The 14,623-nt window shown below is 40.9% G+C and overlaps 1 protein-coding gene across 1 annotated transcript in view; it reads right to left on the bottom strand.

Moving 5' to 3' along the window:
• Window positions 1-12,891: 12,891 nt before the first annotated feature.
• Window positions 12,892-14,623, bottom strand: part of LOC115235437 (G kinase-anchoring protein 1-like) — a 2,351-nt gene continuing 619 nt past the window's right edge. The window contains exons 2-6 of the mRNA XM_029807239.1: window positions 14,561-14,623; window positions 13,942-14,179; window positions 13,573-13,830; window positions 13,302-13,456; window positions 12,892-13,183 (exon numbers count right to left, since the gene is read on the bottom strand). Coding sequence (XP_029663099.1) covers window positions 13,151-13,183; window positions 13,302-13,456; window positions 13,573-13,830; window positions 13,942-14,179; window positions 14,561-14,623 — 747 coding nt within the window. The 3' untranslated portion in view covers window positions 12,892-13,150. The remainder of the gene's footprint in view (window positions 13,184-13,301; window positions 13,457-13,572; window positions 13,831-13,941; window positions 14,180-14,560) is intronic.

Here is a 14,623-nt window from a genome sequence, read left to right as displayed (position 1 = left end):
CGACGGCTGCGTGGCTGTCGGGATGGTTGTTGGGTGATGGTGCGGTGGCGGCGGCGACGGCAGCAGCGACGGTGGCGGTGGGGGCGGCGGTGGGGGTTGTATTCCATCCCTTGGCGACTGTCGGCGACGAGGGTGCGAGAGTAACGGGGAGGGAGGCAGAGGATGAACGAGGGGATGAAAGAGGATGGCGGAGGAAGAGGAGATGGAGGAGGTGGAGATGGGCTAGGAGGCGGGAGGGTGGTGGTTTTTGAGATGATCCGGCCAATCTGCGCATCATTTCCCCGATGCACCCTCCGCCCCTCGGCCACGCGCGTAGCGGCAAACCGGCGCGGATTCCGCACCACCGCAAGCAGCGTGGAAGCCCTGTTGAATGCCACATTTCGAGGCAAAGACGAAGTGGGAGAGAGAGGGGCGGAAGGGATAGGGTGTTCGCGGCGCGAAGAATAAAACGGGAGGAAGATAGACAGATACAGAAAGAGTAACGCGCGGAGGGAGAAGAGGGAGAGGAGAGCGGCACTAAAAAGGAGAGAGTAACGCGGGGGAGTGAGACTGGTTCTCCCGCGGTAGCCCTGCCGGGGGAAAAAAGTGGAAAACAGATATAGGCGAAGAAGGGGGAGGAAGGGAATAATCTTTCTCCCCGCGTAGATGCGCTCCACCGTTACCGCGGCTCGTTTTCCTCCACTCCGATGTATCTCTTCGACGCGCGTATGCACGTATCCGGAACGTGTTTGCGCGACACCGCGAAGGGATTGGATCCAGCACGCCGATCTCTAATGCCAGATGGAATTGAAAAACTCACGTGTATGTGTCATACAATTTGCCAAGAATACCCCAGCGGCTCGTCGCGCTATGAACGATAAGAGGATGGAATGCGAAACTTCATCTTACAAATACGATAAGATTATCAAAGAGTGCGCTAACCAACACTCTTATGTACTAGGTTTCTTTACATTTGCAAAGTAAGTTTGTACCACAATATACATAAGTTTTCTGAAAGAAATTCTTAAATCTTAAAGAGATAATTTAGTAAAATCTCATATGTGTGATTAAATTCTGTTTTCTAGGAAAAAACTCTTATTGTATAAATAATGTTTCGACATAGGGGACGCCGAATTATTCGTAAATTAGACCAGACATTGATCTTCTTTGGAAGGCAACAGTTATCCGCGAGAAAGGAATCGATTCCTCGCGCGCATCGACATTGTAAATTTCGCAATGGGATCGATGACGACCGAACCCCTCCGCGGTCGGATTTAGATTTTAAAGGATATCTTCCCTCGATGCGTAATGTGCGCGGCAGAGCTCGCAAAATCGTGCATGGAAACGCACCTCAATGAGCGATGTGCTTTTCAATAGGTAGGAGAGATGAGTATGTATGCGCGAATGTAATACACATGGGTTCTGCTAAATTCTGCTAAAGATCGAAAGAGGACAATCATCGTGCTCGATGCTCACGACGAAAGATTTTCTACGGCGAGATCAAAATCTCCGCCGAGTAATATATTTCTTTTTTTATATAAATATTTAAAATTATATCGCGTAAATCTCGCGAGTAACCAAAAATATATACTAATCTGATTAAAGGGAGGATAAGTAATAAATGCGTCGAAAGTCGTCCCTTCCGAAATCCATCCGTCTCATGTATCATTGATAGTTAATATCTCAAAACTATTCAAAAAATCTTTTAAATTTCCCGACATGCTGCGTATCGTAGTCAAGAATAGTTTATTCAAAAGATTTCTTATTTTAATTTATATATACAAAGTGTATAAAAGATGTTAAACGTGACTTGCAGGAGCATGCAAACTCTTCTAGTGATATGCCTCTGATGAAATCTCTGATAGTAGCTTCAAGATTTTATATTTTTATGTTATTAATTAAATACAGTTAGTCATAGGTACTTTTCAAACCCTCTGTACATATATTATAATATATATTAATTAGCGAATTATGACTAATTATTTGACAACATTATCGAGCATTTTCCTTCGAAAACAGTAATTAGTTCTTTCACAACATGCGAGCGGTCGATTAATGGGAGGGAAATAAATAATGCGCCGAAAGTTTATCGCGGCGCGTTGCGCGCATTTATTATTTACCAAGACTTTTCCTGCGGCGCGCAGCCGCGCTCTCTTTACCCGACACACAGGCCGGATGACCACTTACATCACACCATACGTGAAACGATGCTAATTGGTCCGCCGCGAGGGGTAGTAAAGCGCGAAAGCGCTCGCACCACTTCGGGCTCCCAAGCCGGTGCTCCGTTTCTACCCTTAGCCGCCTCTTGACGGCCGATTCGACGGGGACGGGGACGGGGACGGAGGATAAATCCGTGCACGCACCCGCGACATGTTCCGCTCATTAATTATGTAAAAAATTTCTCAAAGTTGTTCCTCCCGCGCATATCTCGCGTGTGCCGTCAAATTCGCGATTCATCGGATTCTGAGTTTTATCTTTTTCGATATTAATTTACGTTATCGTGATATTGCGCGTAAATCAAAATTGCATTAACGTGAATTGAGAATCATGCAGATACGAACGAGATTTCAGAAGAAGTCAAGTACGGACTGTTCTTGTAGTTTATTCAATTTTAACAAAGAAAGAGAAAAAAAGCATTGTGTAATATTTAAAACTAATTTTTCGAATGAAAGGAAGCTTTATTTTTATTATTTTATTGACTTATTCTTTTATATAGAATTATCCATTTTCACTATCTCTCTTTTCAATCGTACTACAACGCAGTTTCGGTACATGCTCTTGTTGCGTATAATTGTTATTTATACTTAATTTTTTAACTTGATACATTTAATTTATATATTTCTTTAGTTTGTGTTTTCAATTCAGTTCTAATTTAATGATTGTTCTTTGGACGATGAGTAACTCTGAGTAAATTAGCAGCGAAGAAATGAGATGGACGGATATGAACTTCGCGGTTGGGTCGCAGTCCAGCGATTCGAAATCTCGGCTCCCAAGAGAGAGAGAGAGAGAGAAAAAGGGTAAAGAGAAAGGGAGGTATTTTTCAGAGGTGGCCGTGAATCCGTAGTTAGAGATAGCTCGTTCTTCGTGAGCGTGCACCCTAAAATTTCAATCGACGATTCGACGGTACCAAGAGTCTCTTCTCCAGGCTTCGAGTATCCGAAGAGTTAGCACGAGGAGGAAGAGAACGGGGGAGAGGGTTCGGAGAAACAATTTACCCGAAATTCGCCTCGTCGCGTTCGGCGACTGGATACACTCTTATTTGTCCCTGCGGCAATCTGTCGACTGCAATCCTTCTCCACCACCATCACCATCACCACCACCACCACCACCACCACCTTTTCGGTCACCCCCTGCAACCCCGATCTACCGTCTCCCCTTTCCTGCATTCCCTAACGTCGGCCCTCGCGACGAAGAGAACGCGAAACTGCGAAGCCTCATGGGAATTTTAAACACCGACGACTCGTCAGCGCTCTTTCCTCGGCATCCATTTTCTCTCCTCCTCCCCCTCCCCCTCCTCCTTCTTTCAGCCCGGATTCCTTTTCTATCGCATTCCTCTCGCTCGTTCTTCTCCGTCCCTTCCTTCGGTAGACGGAATTCAAGAGTGTCTCTCGCCGATATAGAGTACCTGGCACAATGCGGTTACAGTTAGATCTCTTTGACATCCCCGTCACCTCCTTCCGTATCTCTTACAATGTGCGAAAATCGAGGACATCATCGGCCGATACTCTCGACGATACTGTCCTTCAAGGACGCGTCATAGCGCGCGCAGTTCTGAAATCTGATTATTCATTCTGAACCCTCGTTAATTAATCCGAGCTTAGCGCATTATGACTGGATAGCAGGGTGAAAATGATAGTAATAATGTGCATTTAACAAACCCTCTTCGGGTAATCTTCAATTCCATGCATTGAGTGCGTCGCAACATCTAAATAAACAAGTTTCGCTTATCCTAACTGAAAGATATGGAAGAATGAGATAAACTTATAATGAAGCTTCCCATTCTATTTATATATCTACAACTTTATATTTAAAGCATAAAAATCAGGTAAATCTCTTTTTGAATTTGTTTCGAATCATAGATCTGACTCGAGATCTCAGTTGAACGCGAATCGGCTGACAGCCACGCGCGCTCGTTTAATCGAGATTTATTCCCGTTGTTGCGCATCTGTCGTCCCACGCGCGAAAGAGGCGCGATGAAGAGGAAGAGGAGAAGGAGGCGAGCGGGCGGTTTTAAGAGAAAAGGGCGAGAGATGAGGAATCACTCGAGTCGCGCGCTCGCAACGAGAGCTCGCAGCGGGGTGCGTAATATTCCCGGGAAGTAAAGCTCCCGAGAATTTCAAACCTCTCCCTCTTCTTCTCTCTATCCGTCTATATCTACTACTCGTCCTCTCTCGCGGCAGGCAGAACGATAGAGAGCGTTGGCCGCCCCTCCGACTACGAAGGGATGCAAATAACTGGTGATAACAACAGATAGCTCTGCTGTACGGTGTACGCCTGTCTGTCGCGGCGTGTGGGTGACTACGATGATGGTGGTGGTGGTTGTCGATGGTTTGGGTTTTGACAGGAAGAAGGGGGTGGTATAAGAGAAGCAGGCGAAAACGGGGGCAGCAAACGGGAGACACAAAAGAGAGATAGAGAGAGAGAGAGAGAGAGGGGGTGAGCAGCGGGAGAATCAGACTTGAAGAGAGTAGGCCAGGGGGAGGGTTGAGGGACAGGCACAGGCAGGCAGGCAGGCAGGAATCGTAGAGCCGCGGAAGAGAAGAGGTAGAGCGACGCGGTGGCGTCGAGGAGGGTGAGGAGAGGGTGACAACAGAGACCGGATGGAAGGCAGAGTGGATGGAAGAGTAGTAGTCTCTGCCGCCATCTCTGTCGGTCCGTCGTTCCAATCGTGCTTGTTTCTCCTTCTCTATCTAACTGTATCCGAATCGGGTCGGGTAGAAGGGTGCGAATTGGAGCAACGAGGAGAATAAGTCGACACACAAGAGAGAGAGAGAGAGAGAAAAGCAAACGAGGCAGGCAGCGAGGGTACGGGGGTAGCCGGACCCGTGGGCTCGACAAGGGTGAGGCAGAGGGTGCTGGGGGACGTCACTCGCTGTCGCATCGAGCGCGAGCGATGAGTGGCGCGCGCTCGCTCGTCTTTTGTTTGCGATACGATGCGACTGCCAGCCTGGTGACAGCGACGACGTGGTGCGACGTCGGGGGAACGACACGGGGCGGTTTAGGGTGGACCCAGGGACGGTAGCGGCAAGGGGGACGCGAGCGCGCGCGCGTCGCTGAAAAGGGGGCTGAAGCGCTCCCCGCGGGGATGAAAAGTGGGTGGATAGAACGAGGCTGGGTGAGATCATAGAGCTATACGCTACGCTTAACGCGACCCACGCGCACGCACGCACGCATATTCACGCCTGGCATGACACACATGCATGTCATACTACACGCGCGCGTGTAAGTTCGCTCGCGGGCGTAAGCTTTCTCCGGCCTCGCCGCGCGCGTTTCCCGTATTGGGTCCTTGTTGTCGGCAGGTTGCCGGATACGTATCCTGCGGATCCGTTTTATCCTCCGGGGCGAGAGAGACGATGAGCTCAAAGCCGTTTCGATACTTAAAAATCGAGATGCGTGCGACTGCGTTTATCGAGTATCAATGAATCTTTTCCTTCTAGTAAAAGAACAGCTCTCTTACACTCTCTGCACATCGAATTGTCGAGATGATGAGTAAACCAAGCAGATTCAAGCTTTTGGAATCTGTTCATTTAGAAATTAGCGATAAGACTTTTATCGCAATTTAAAATAAAGAAATACAGATATACAATCCAAATAAAATCCAATATAAATTTTTATGAAAGTACGACAGTATGATATATATGCAGAACAAAAACAATTATTTTCTCTCATCTTGTACATGTGTACCATTTATTATTAACAAATTTGATATTATTATCAAACTGATATTTTTCAACACAGTAGTATTATTAAAAATCATTTATATCATCGTTTTAAAAGAACACAGTTTTGAAAATATCGAGTGAGTCAGATTTGTGATAAGTATCGAATTTCAAATGGTTACTATACATGTAGACCGGTGTGTATAACCCAATATTATACTGTTAATAACAGAGATAAATATTTTTTAAAGATATAATTTTTTATATAATTTTAACTCTTGTAGGTCACACATGTTTTTGCTCTGTTTTTGGTCACAATGGGTTACAATGTCTTGTCGCAATTTTAGCTGTCTCAAAGCGCTTGTGTGTGTGACAAAATCTACAAAAATTTATATATATATTCCTTGACATGCACGTACAACCAAAATTAAAAAATAAATTTTGAGCATTTTTTTATTGATTAAGGCCTTTGGGATATTCTATTGTGAAAACATATTGATAGGGTCAGAATCCATAATCCATATGTAACTTTAAGAGTTAATAGACAGTTGGCGTTTAAATTGACGAAATAACGCGTCGACGTGATAATCCGGCGCATCGCGATGCCGTTATAGGCTTTCAGAGATCTTGGCGCGATCCAACGAACACGAGTAACATCGTAAAACCGACAGAAGCTTTATCGCGGTTTTCGAGAGTGCAAAGTGTTCGCTGCATGCAAGATACTTGCACTCGGAATATGCAGCTGAGGTTTTAAAGGCATCGTGCCAGAGAATTTTTTTTTTTTTTTTTTATGGAAATAAAGCGCGAGTGTGATAGACGTCACGCGTGAATACATCGTTCCTAATATCATAAAGTATTCCAAATACCACGTATATGTACATCGAGGAAAGAATTAGAAAAAATTGATAATGGCCCAATAAAAATCCAATCGTGTCTATAATTTAAAAAATAGATGTCTCTTGAAATTTATTATTATTAATCTTGTGCAAAATTTCTATAAATTAAACATCGATTAGATTTTTTTCAAATTTTCTTTTCATGCCAATCGAAATCAGAGGAATATTCGAACATGAATTTAATTTACATACGCCGTATCGGAATGAGGATCCGGTACGCTCTCGGAGCGTACATTCGATAATATGATTCGCATTTTATGCACGGTGAAGAAAAAATAACGACGGAATATTCGAGAGGAGGTAGAATATCGCGTATGAAATAACAGCCACGATCCGGCCGCGGCTGAAAGGAGACGAGGTAAGTTCGAGATGACAGAGTGGGGTCACAGAGGATAACTCGGGTCTCGACCGGAGCTGCTTTTGACACGAATACGTTTACGGGATCTCGCGTGGCCTCCCGTTTCTCAGGACGCCACGCGAATACTGCCACTTCTATCTCGTTCCCCGAATCTGTGACGACCCCGTCTTCAAAAATTCTATCCTTCGAAAAATTTGTCCGCTTTTCTTTCACTTCGTTCGAAAGAAGATTATTTCCAACATTCAGAAGCGCAAATGACGATAGTTACGAATAGTTATTGTTTGTGAAACTCGTAGATGAATTTTATCCGATTCGTGTAAAAAAATAGAAGAGCCGGCCAAAATTGAAGAAAATGGAATATTATATTATATTTATTCTGTAATGATCTCTCGTTCGCTATTCGGTCGAAAAACGGGGAGAATTAATTGGACGACGGCATTAATAAATTTCACGTCGTGTCGCGCGATGATGCATGCGGCCCGATTGCGAGTTCCGGTGACACGATGACGAGCATAACTCAAAGGACGCATTTAATGCTGGGACAATTAAATGCGATTCCCTTCCCCCCCCCCCCCCCCCGGGAATGTGCTGTTTCCCGGACGGTAAGTTATCCCCCAAAGTTTCCAAACTTGGTCGCGCAAACAACTTTAATTAAATATCTACCGTCGCGGCCGTGTGCGTGCACGCGCGTGTGTACGTGAGGAGAGGGCGAATTCGCGGGACCGGTGGTATAATTCCCATTTGATTGTCTTTTCGGGGAGTGCGCAACGCCGCCGTCGCCGTGGCGAATATATAAACGAAAATGAATAATGAAGGGCGCGCGTTAATCGTACCGTATCGACGGGAACGATAGAGGGGGAGAGAGAGGAAGGGCTGTGGGGAAAGGGGAGGAGGAATCTGCGCTGTGTACCATTTTCTAATTGTGTCCATCGTTAAAGGCATCGACCCTTGTTAATTATGATCCTCCGACGAATTCGGGAATTCCGCGGATCGCACCCCCGATGCAACGCGATTTCCCCCTTCCTACCTATGAACGCGCAAAAAGATCTTTATAACGAGCGGATTTTCTAAATTAATATCCGCGCGCTGTCGAATTTCAATATGAAAGAACGATATACAAGAATGAGCTAAATATTAAATTTCTCGCATTGACACGTAAAATTAACATAAATGTATAAAGGATTTGTCTCGAGACAAAATTCTAGTCGTCTTTATAAATAATGCACAATTGTTGCATAGAAGAAAAAAAAAAGATATATTTTTCTTTGGCATTTTTCAAATTGATAATATCAAGAAAGCAGAGTCTTGTTCTCTTCTTTAAATTCGGTTAGCAGTTAATACAGAGGGGGCTCTTTCTTTATTTCGGTTGATTCTGAAATGTTTGAAATCGTGCTTGCATCTCTCTTTTTCTTTTAATATTTTCATAGGAAGGGAGGAAAGATCCGTACGAACGATCGCTTTCATATGGAAGGCCCGGATCAATTACATAATGGCGCGGTTGAAACGGATGCTCTCCAACCGCGAACGACCCCTTCGCGGCGAGGCAGCACCCCCCGTCCCCCATCCACCTCCCCCGCGCGGTCGGCCCCCTTTTCGTAAAATGACTATAGAACAAAGGGTTTGAGCCTCTCTTCTCTACGGGCCCGCAGTAATTATTATGCTCTTTGACGATCCCTCTGTCTGTCAACGGTTAACGCCGTGGTAGAATCGATACTTCTAAAACTTTAATCGTTTCGCGTGCGCGTACATCGACGAACGGACGGACGCTATGCGTCGCGACGCGTCGCATCGGCCTCGGGGAAAGGGGATGTAAAAATACCCCTCGATACGAATTTGTACGGTAATCAAAGTCGCGACCTACGCGAGGGTCGTCCATTTTTCACACGTGACGTTTTATACATTCCTTTATATCTTTTTCTTTTTTTCGCGACCTTTTTAGTTTTATGGCTACACGCGGAGTTTCGTTTTATAACGAGGTGGAATCGTAAAGGCAAAAGTTTCTCGTGAAATGGGCGACGCCGCGATTTTAACGTACATCATTATGATATAAAAGCGGCAGTGATACTCGCGGAATGTATCTGAGTACTCTCTTTATAAAACGAATTACGGCGCGTGATTAGATTGTCTGTCAACATACGGTCGCGAAGGGGATCGAAGCTTATGATAATAAGGTTTCGCCCAATGGACCGAGCGGAGATGTATCACGCGGGATGTATCTTGTCTTAAATGGCAATTTGCCGAACGGTGTACTGAATATGGATGCGGTTTGATCGTTTGATACATTGTGCGAGATCTACTTGATCTTGGTCAGATGTAATCTGACTAGTGACACATTAGGTATTCAAAGGTCTAGTAGCCGCGACGATACGGATTATCGTTCAGTAACCTAAACTGTTATTCAGGAAGAATATTCATGGGGCGATATCCGTATGATGTCCAAATTCATGTGTACATGGTAGATAAAAAAAAAATGTATACACTACACACTGCCAAGCGAAAGAATTTAAGAATAACTTATTTAACGTATAGCCGAATTTGAGTATACAGTTGAAATAATACATAACAATGTGAACCCGCATCGGGAAGGACTGCAGGTGCAATTTAAATGGACCGTGTTGGCGGTCCAACACGGTCTATTTAAATTGCACCTGCAGTCCTTCCTTACCTCTCCTTTTCTCTCTCCCTCTCTCTCCCACTTCTGCAAAACAGATGTACAATCAGACATTGTTGCCAAGATTCCCGAGCATCTTCGCTCCTGATTGTATCAAATTACACAGAGAGATGCCGTTTGTCGATTTATCTGTCCGGATATTATTTCGATCAAACGAGGCGCAAAGATCGTGGATCGCGACCGCGATCTCATTATCTTCTGCAGAAAACTCATTCTTTCCGCCATCGGAGTAAGTCATCATCCCCTTTGTGCGACGCGACAAATACTTTCCTCGTTAGTCTTAATTTTGTCGCTTGACAATATATATGCGTATACAAAGACGACACACTTGGCGCGCGCCGCTATATCCGCGAAAGGGCGTTAATGATACTGCGGATACGCACCGCGGATGAATAACATCGTGACAACGAGAGCCCTCGCCGATCGTTGCCGCGGCTCCTTAATTTTCCTGCCTAATGTTCGAATTAATTTTCCGCTCGTCTTTTCCATTCTCCGCATCTCGCGTTTCCGATAAATAATAACCGTCCTTTCTTGCGTGGGAGATTGTCTGCGCCTTTACATTTAATTCATCTTGCATGAATATGGTATAGTTTAAGGTGAAAGAAAAATAAAAGCATTTGAAAGCTTTAGAATAATCGCTCGAGAGGGAGATGTCTCTTTGCATTCTTAATTTCGTGCAATTATTTTCGTCCGTTACCAATGATTTAATTTCGTGAAACTAATTTATCCAAAAATTGTTAAAATCTCTTTAAAAAATCAATGGAATAGGGATATCGAAATTTAAAAACTCAGATTTTATTAGTAAGAAAAAAGCGAATGACAATTGTTAAGTAATATCACTGCTTAAAAATTAAATTAAAATTAAAAATTTCAGATTCGTAATAAGGAGAATTTTGGAAAGCTTGGCGCATTCAACCATCGGTATCAGAAAAAAACGTCGAATTCGTCATATCATCCATGAGTGAATATAAAGGCAAGAGAGAGAAGCAATGTGCATCATCGTTGTCGTCCGTAAGAGGAAATGTAGCCAACTGAAATTCTCGACTTTTCAACAAACATATTTTTTTGAAGATATCGCGTTTCGTCACATATACATCTATAGAGAGTAGTAATGCCGCGGTACTCTTGGCCCAAGCAAAATCTCAGTCCGCAGGAATGACAATAGACTGTCAGATAATGAATCCCCACTGTCACCCCCTATACTGCCGCGCGTCCTAAAACCCTCAATCTACCGTGTTCTCTTTCGACGCCCCCTTTCCTCCAACCCCTTCCATATTCACCCACCTCTATCTCTTTCACCCTTTCTCCCTTCCCCCTCCCCCTCCTACGCTCGTCTTTCTCCCTCCGCAGCGATGGATTCGAGAAAGTCGCGTTTTATCCCCAAAAATTATATTTGCAAAATAAAAACGCAAACGTCCTTACGGAAGATTTCAGCAATTAATTAATATGAAACAAAGAGATCATCGAATTAATCTCAGATCTTATAAAATATCTTTTATCGTGTTTAAAGAATTGTTTCATTTTATAAATTATTAGCATTTGATGATATAGTAAAGTATAGAAAAAATAAGCTGTTTATATTGTAAAAGATATAAAATATGTCTCGTGAAAAGTATGTAAGTATATATTGTGTGTTTAAAAATCCTCGCGTTTACTTCTAACTTTTTTTGGAAGTTCGATATATTGGCGAAAGCTGTCACAAATTTGGTGCCAGTTATATCTGTCGCTAAACACATCCCTCGCGCTTTCCACCCTCCGTTCTCGAGTAGCAAACAGGACTATGACCGAGTAGGCGAGGCGTCCACTTAGCGCTAATGCCCCTTTTATTGGTCAAGATTTCAGTCAGAAGATGAGTACGCGCGCGCTTCTGTACCTAGATCGCTATCACACATCAGTCTTCGAATAAAATTAAACCATCGTATTAATTGCCATCTATTCAACATAATTGTTGCAATTTTCATAGATAGATTTACTAAAAAGAGCAATCGTATTTCTTTAATAAAAACACAAAACTTAACAGCAAATTGTAGATTTTTTGACTTATTGAAAGCTTGAATTATATATAAATGTCTAATTCATTTTATTTCATGAATATAGATGTCTAATTTATTTCATTTCATAAATCATTAATATTTCTTCAATTTTATACATACATTATATATATATAATTGTTAATCTTTATCGTTCGCTTAGGGACCATCTGTTTTTTTTCTTGTATAGAACATAATTCATATTTAAAGCTAACACGGAATACAAAAATTCTTTTTTTACGCATGCTGAAGGGAACGAATGGAGCAAAGCCGTACAAAAAAAAAAGAGGGAAAAAAAGAAAGAAAGAATGGCGAAACGTGTAACGTATCGAACTGCATGTTGAAGTCGCTGGGAGCGAGTTCGAAAAAAAATCACGCGGAATAACTCGAGGCAGAAAAAGCGAACAAAAAAATTTCCATAAAAATGCGCAACCGCACGTATAATCCGGATGAAGCTTAGTATCGTGCGAATGGATGTAGCGCCCACTGGAATGGTTGAAAGGACTGGAAATTGGCAGATATAGAGATGATGACAATCGCATAAAACGAGACTGAAATCCACGAATTTGGGAATCACATAGCATTAATTTCAAATCATATCTATTAAAATAAAGATCGCGTTTTTCATATCATATTTTTTAAGTAAATTATAAATAAAATTATTTTTATATAGATTTTAATTTACTCAGAGCGAAATATATTTTAACATGCAAAAATATATTGAAAATAATTATAAAAAATTATAGAAATTATAGAATTACATTTATACATTTGGTACAAATCGAATAATAAATAATTAATAACAATTGCTAAAAGAGTCAGGTTTTTTTCCTTATTCTTTACTCCTTAGCTGCGACGCATTTTAAATGAAAATCATCCACTATATGCAAGGTGATAGTATCCTACAGTATGTACAACAGAACTGATGATCGATTTTCAAAAGCGCATATATAAGCATTTGCTGTCCGCAAATGAAAGTTTACTTTTTAAAGATGCCTTTCACAGCTAAACAGTTTAAATAAGAAAGGTGAGAAAAATAAAGCGTATGTTGCAGTCTTCTGAAAAAGAAACAGAAATGGAAAGTTGCTAATGCATAGGCTGTAATCTTATTTTCATAATATACATTTGTGAAATAATCAAACTAACAAGAGCTGTCATCTAGTTGTATATCTTAAACTTACATTTAACAAGTAAATATAAAATATATTATAAGAGATCGAAATTTTTCTTTTTGTAAACGTAATGTTTTTTTCAGATTGCGACTTAATCAGTATGTATCATCAATAAAAATTAGATCACAATAGTACAGTTCTTCGCAAAAAGCGAATTAGGCATTTTCATTGGCCGACATTTTCAAACCTTTTCTTGTTCTGAAATATACAAGATGCATAAGTGTAACATTTTCCCCAATGCATTTAAGAAGAAATTAAAATTGTATATTATGCAGTTTCATATGAAAAACTACATGATATTAAAATGCTATCTTACAATTTGTTTAGACGTTTTCAAATCTGCGCTGGATGTACGTGTTTTAGATCTTTCTTGCTCCAATTGAGCATGTAAAGAAGTTACTTCGGATGTTAATTCGTCTCGTATTTCTTGCAGTTTTGCTACTTCAGCTAATACAGATGCTTTATCCTTCACTAGGAGAAAATGATAATTACATATATATATATACATACATACATATATATTCTTAGTATTCTTAGTATCGAGAGATTAATGTGTATCATTTACTTTATAAAAATGCAATACTCACTCTCGCCATGTGATAATATTTGATATAGTTTTTTATTTCTTTCCTTAACTTGTGTTAATTCTTCTTTCAATGTATGTACTTCGGTTCTCAATTGGCTGATTATTTCATCACGTTTTTCAATCTCTACTCTTAACTGCGCAGACGTTATATCGTCATCAATTTTATTTAATCTAGCTTTCAGCATATCCTTTTCTTTTCCCTTTGTTATTTCTTCTTTTGTTTCCTTCTCTACCCTCTCAAAAAACTCTGCGTCTATTTCTGCAAGAATCAGAAAAAGTATCACTTAAATATTTTCTATTTCTTTTTATACTATATTTTTTCCATTCACATTCCCAGATAAACTCATTACTTCATTACATAAATCATTACCTTTTGATTTATTGTCTACAGATTCACTTGGTAGTATTGGTGATGGTACTATATTTGATGATGACAGACTATTAAATTCTACTAGGGACATAGTCGCCTTCTTTGACTTTTTACCAGACTTTTTAATCTGTTCTTGATCTTTTTCATTCTTTGCTGTGCTGACTAATTGCTCTTCGTATGCCAGTTTTGATAGCAAGATGGCTTGGTGTAATTCCTGTTCATATGCTTCCTCGATAGCCTTAGGGAAATCATTATTGCATGATACACGAGACAAAATCATAGATAATTACAAAATATTATAAATGTAAAACTGTAGATAATTATGGATATTGAATTATATATTAATTTTAAAATTAAAATTATATTAAAATTAGATCTCTCAAAATTTATACAACTTTTATCATTTCTTTAATACAGCTTGTAAAACTTATGTTAACAACTTATTAACTTATTAAAATTACTAAAAATTTATTATTAAATAAAAAAAAAGAGAGAAAATGCTTAAGAGATTTCTAAAACACTTATTCTAACATCACAAATTTTTGCAACAAAATTAGCAAGTAAATTATTAGATAAATAAATCTTACATATAAAATTCCATCAAAGATTTATACTTTACCATCGTATCTTTTTGCTTCCACTGTTCCCATTGCTGATCATCATTATTCATTTTTTTCTTCTT

This window comes from Formica exsecta, unplaced genomic scaffold (assembly GCF_003651465.1).
Source record: "Formica exsecta isolate Colony F162 unplaced genomic scaffold, ASM365146v1 scaffold222, whole genome shotgun sequence".
In the NCBI taxonomy this organism is placed as follows: Eukaryota; Metazoa; Arthropoda; class Insecta; order Hymenoptera; family Formicidae; genus Formica; species Formica exsecta.
This window is presented reverse-complemented; position numbering and strand designations above follow the sequence as displayed.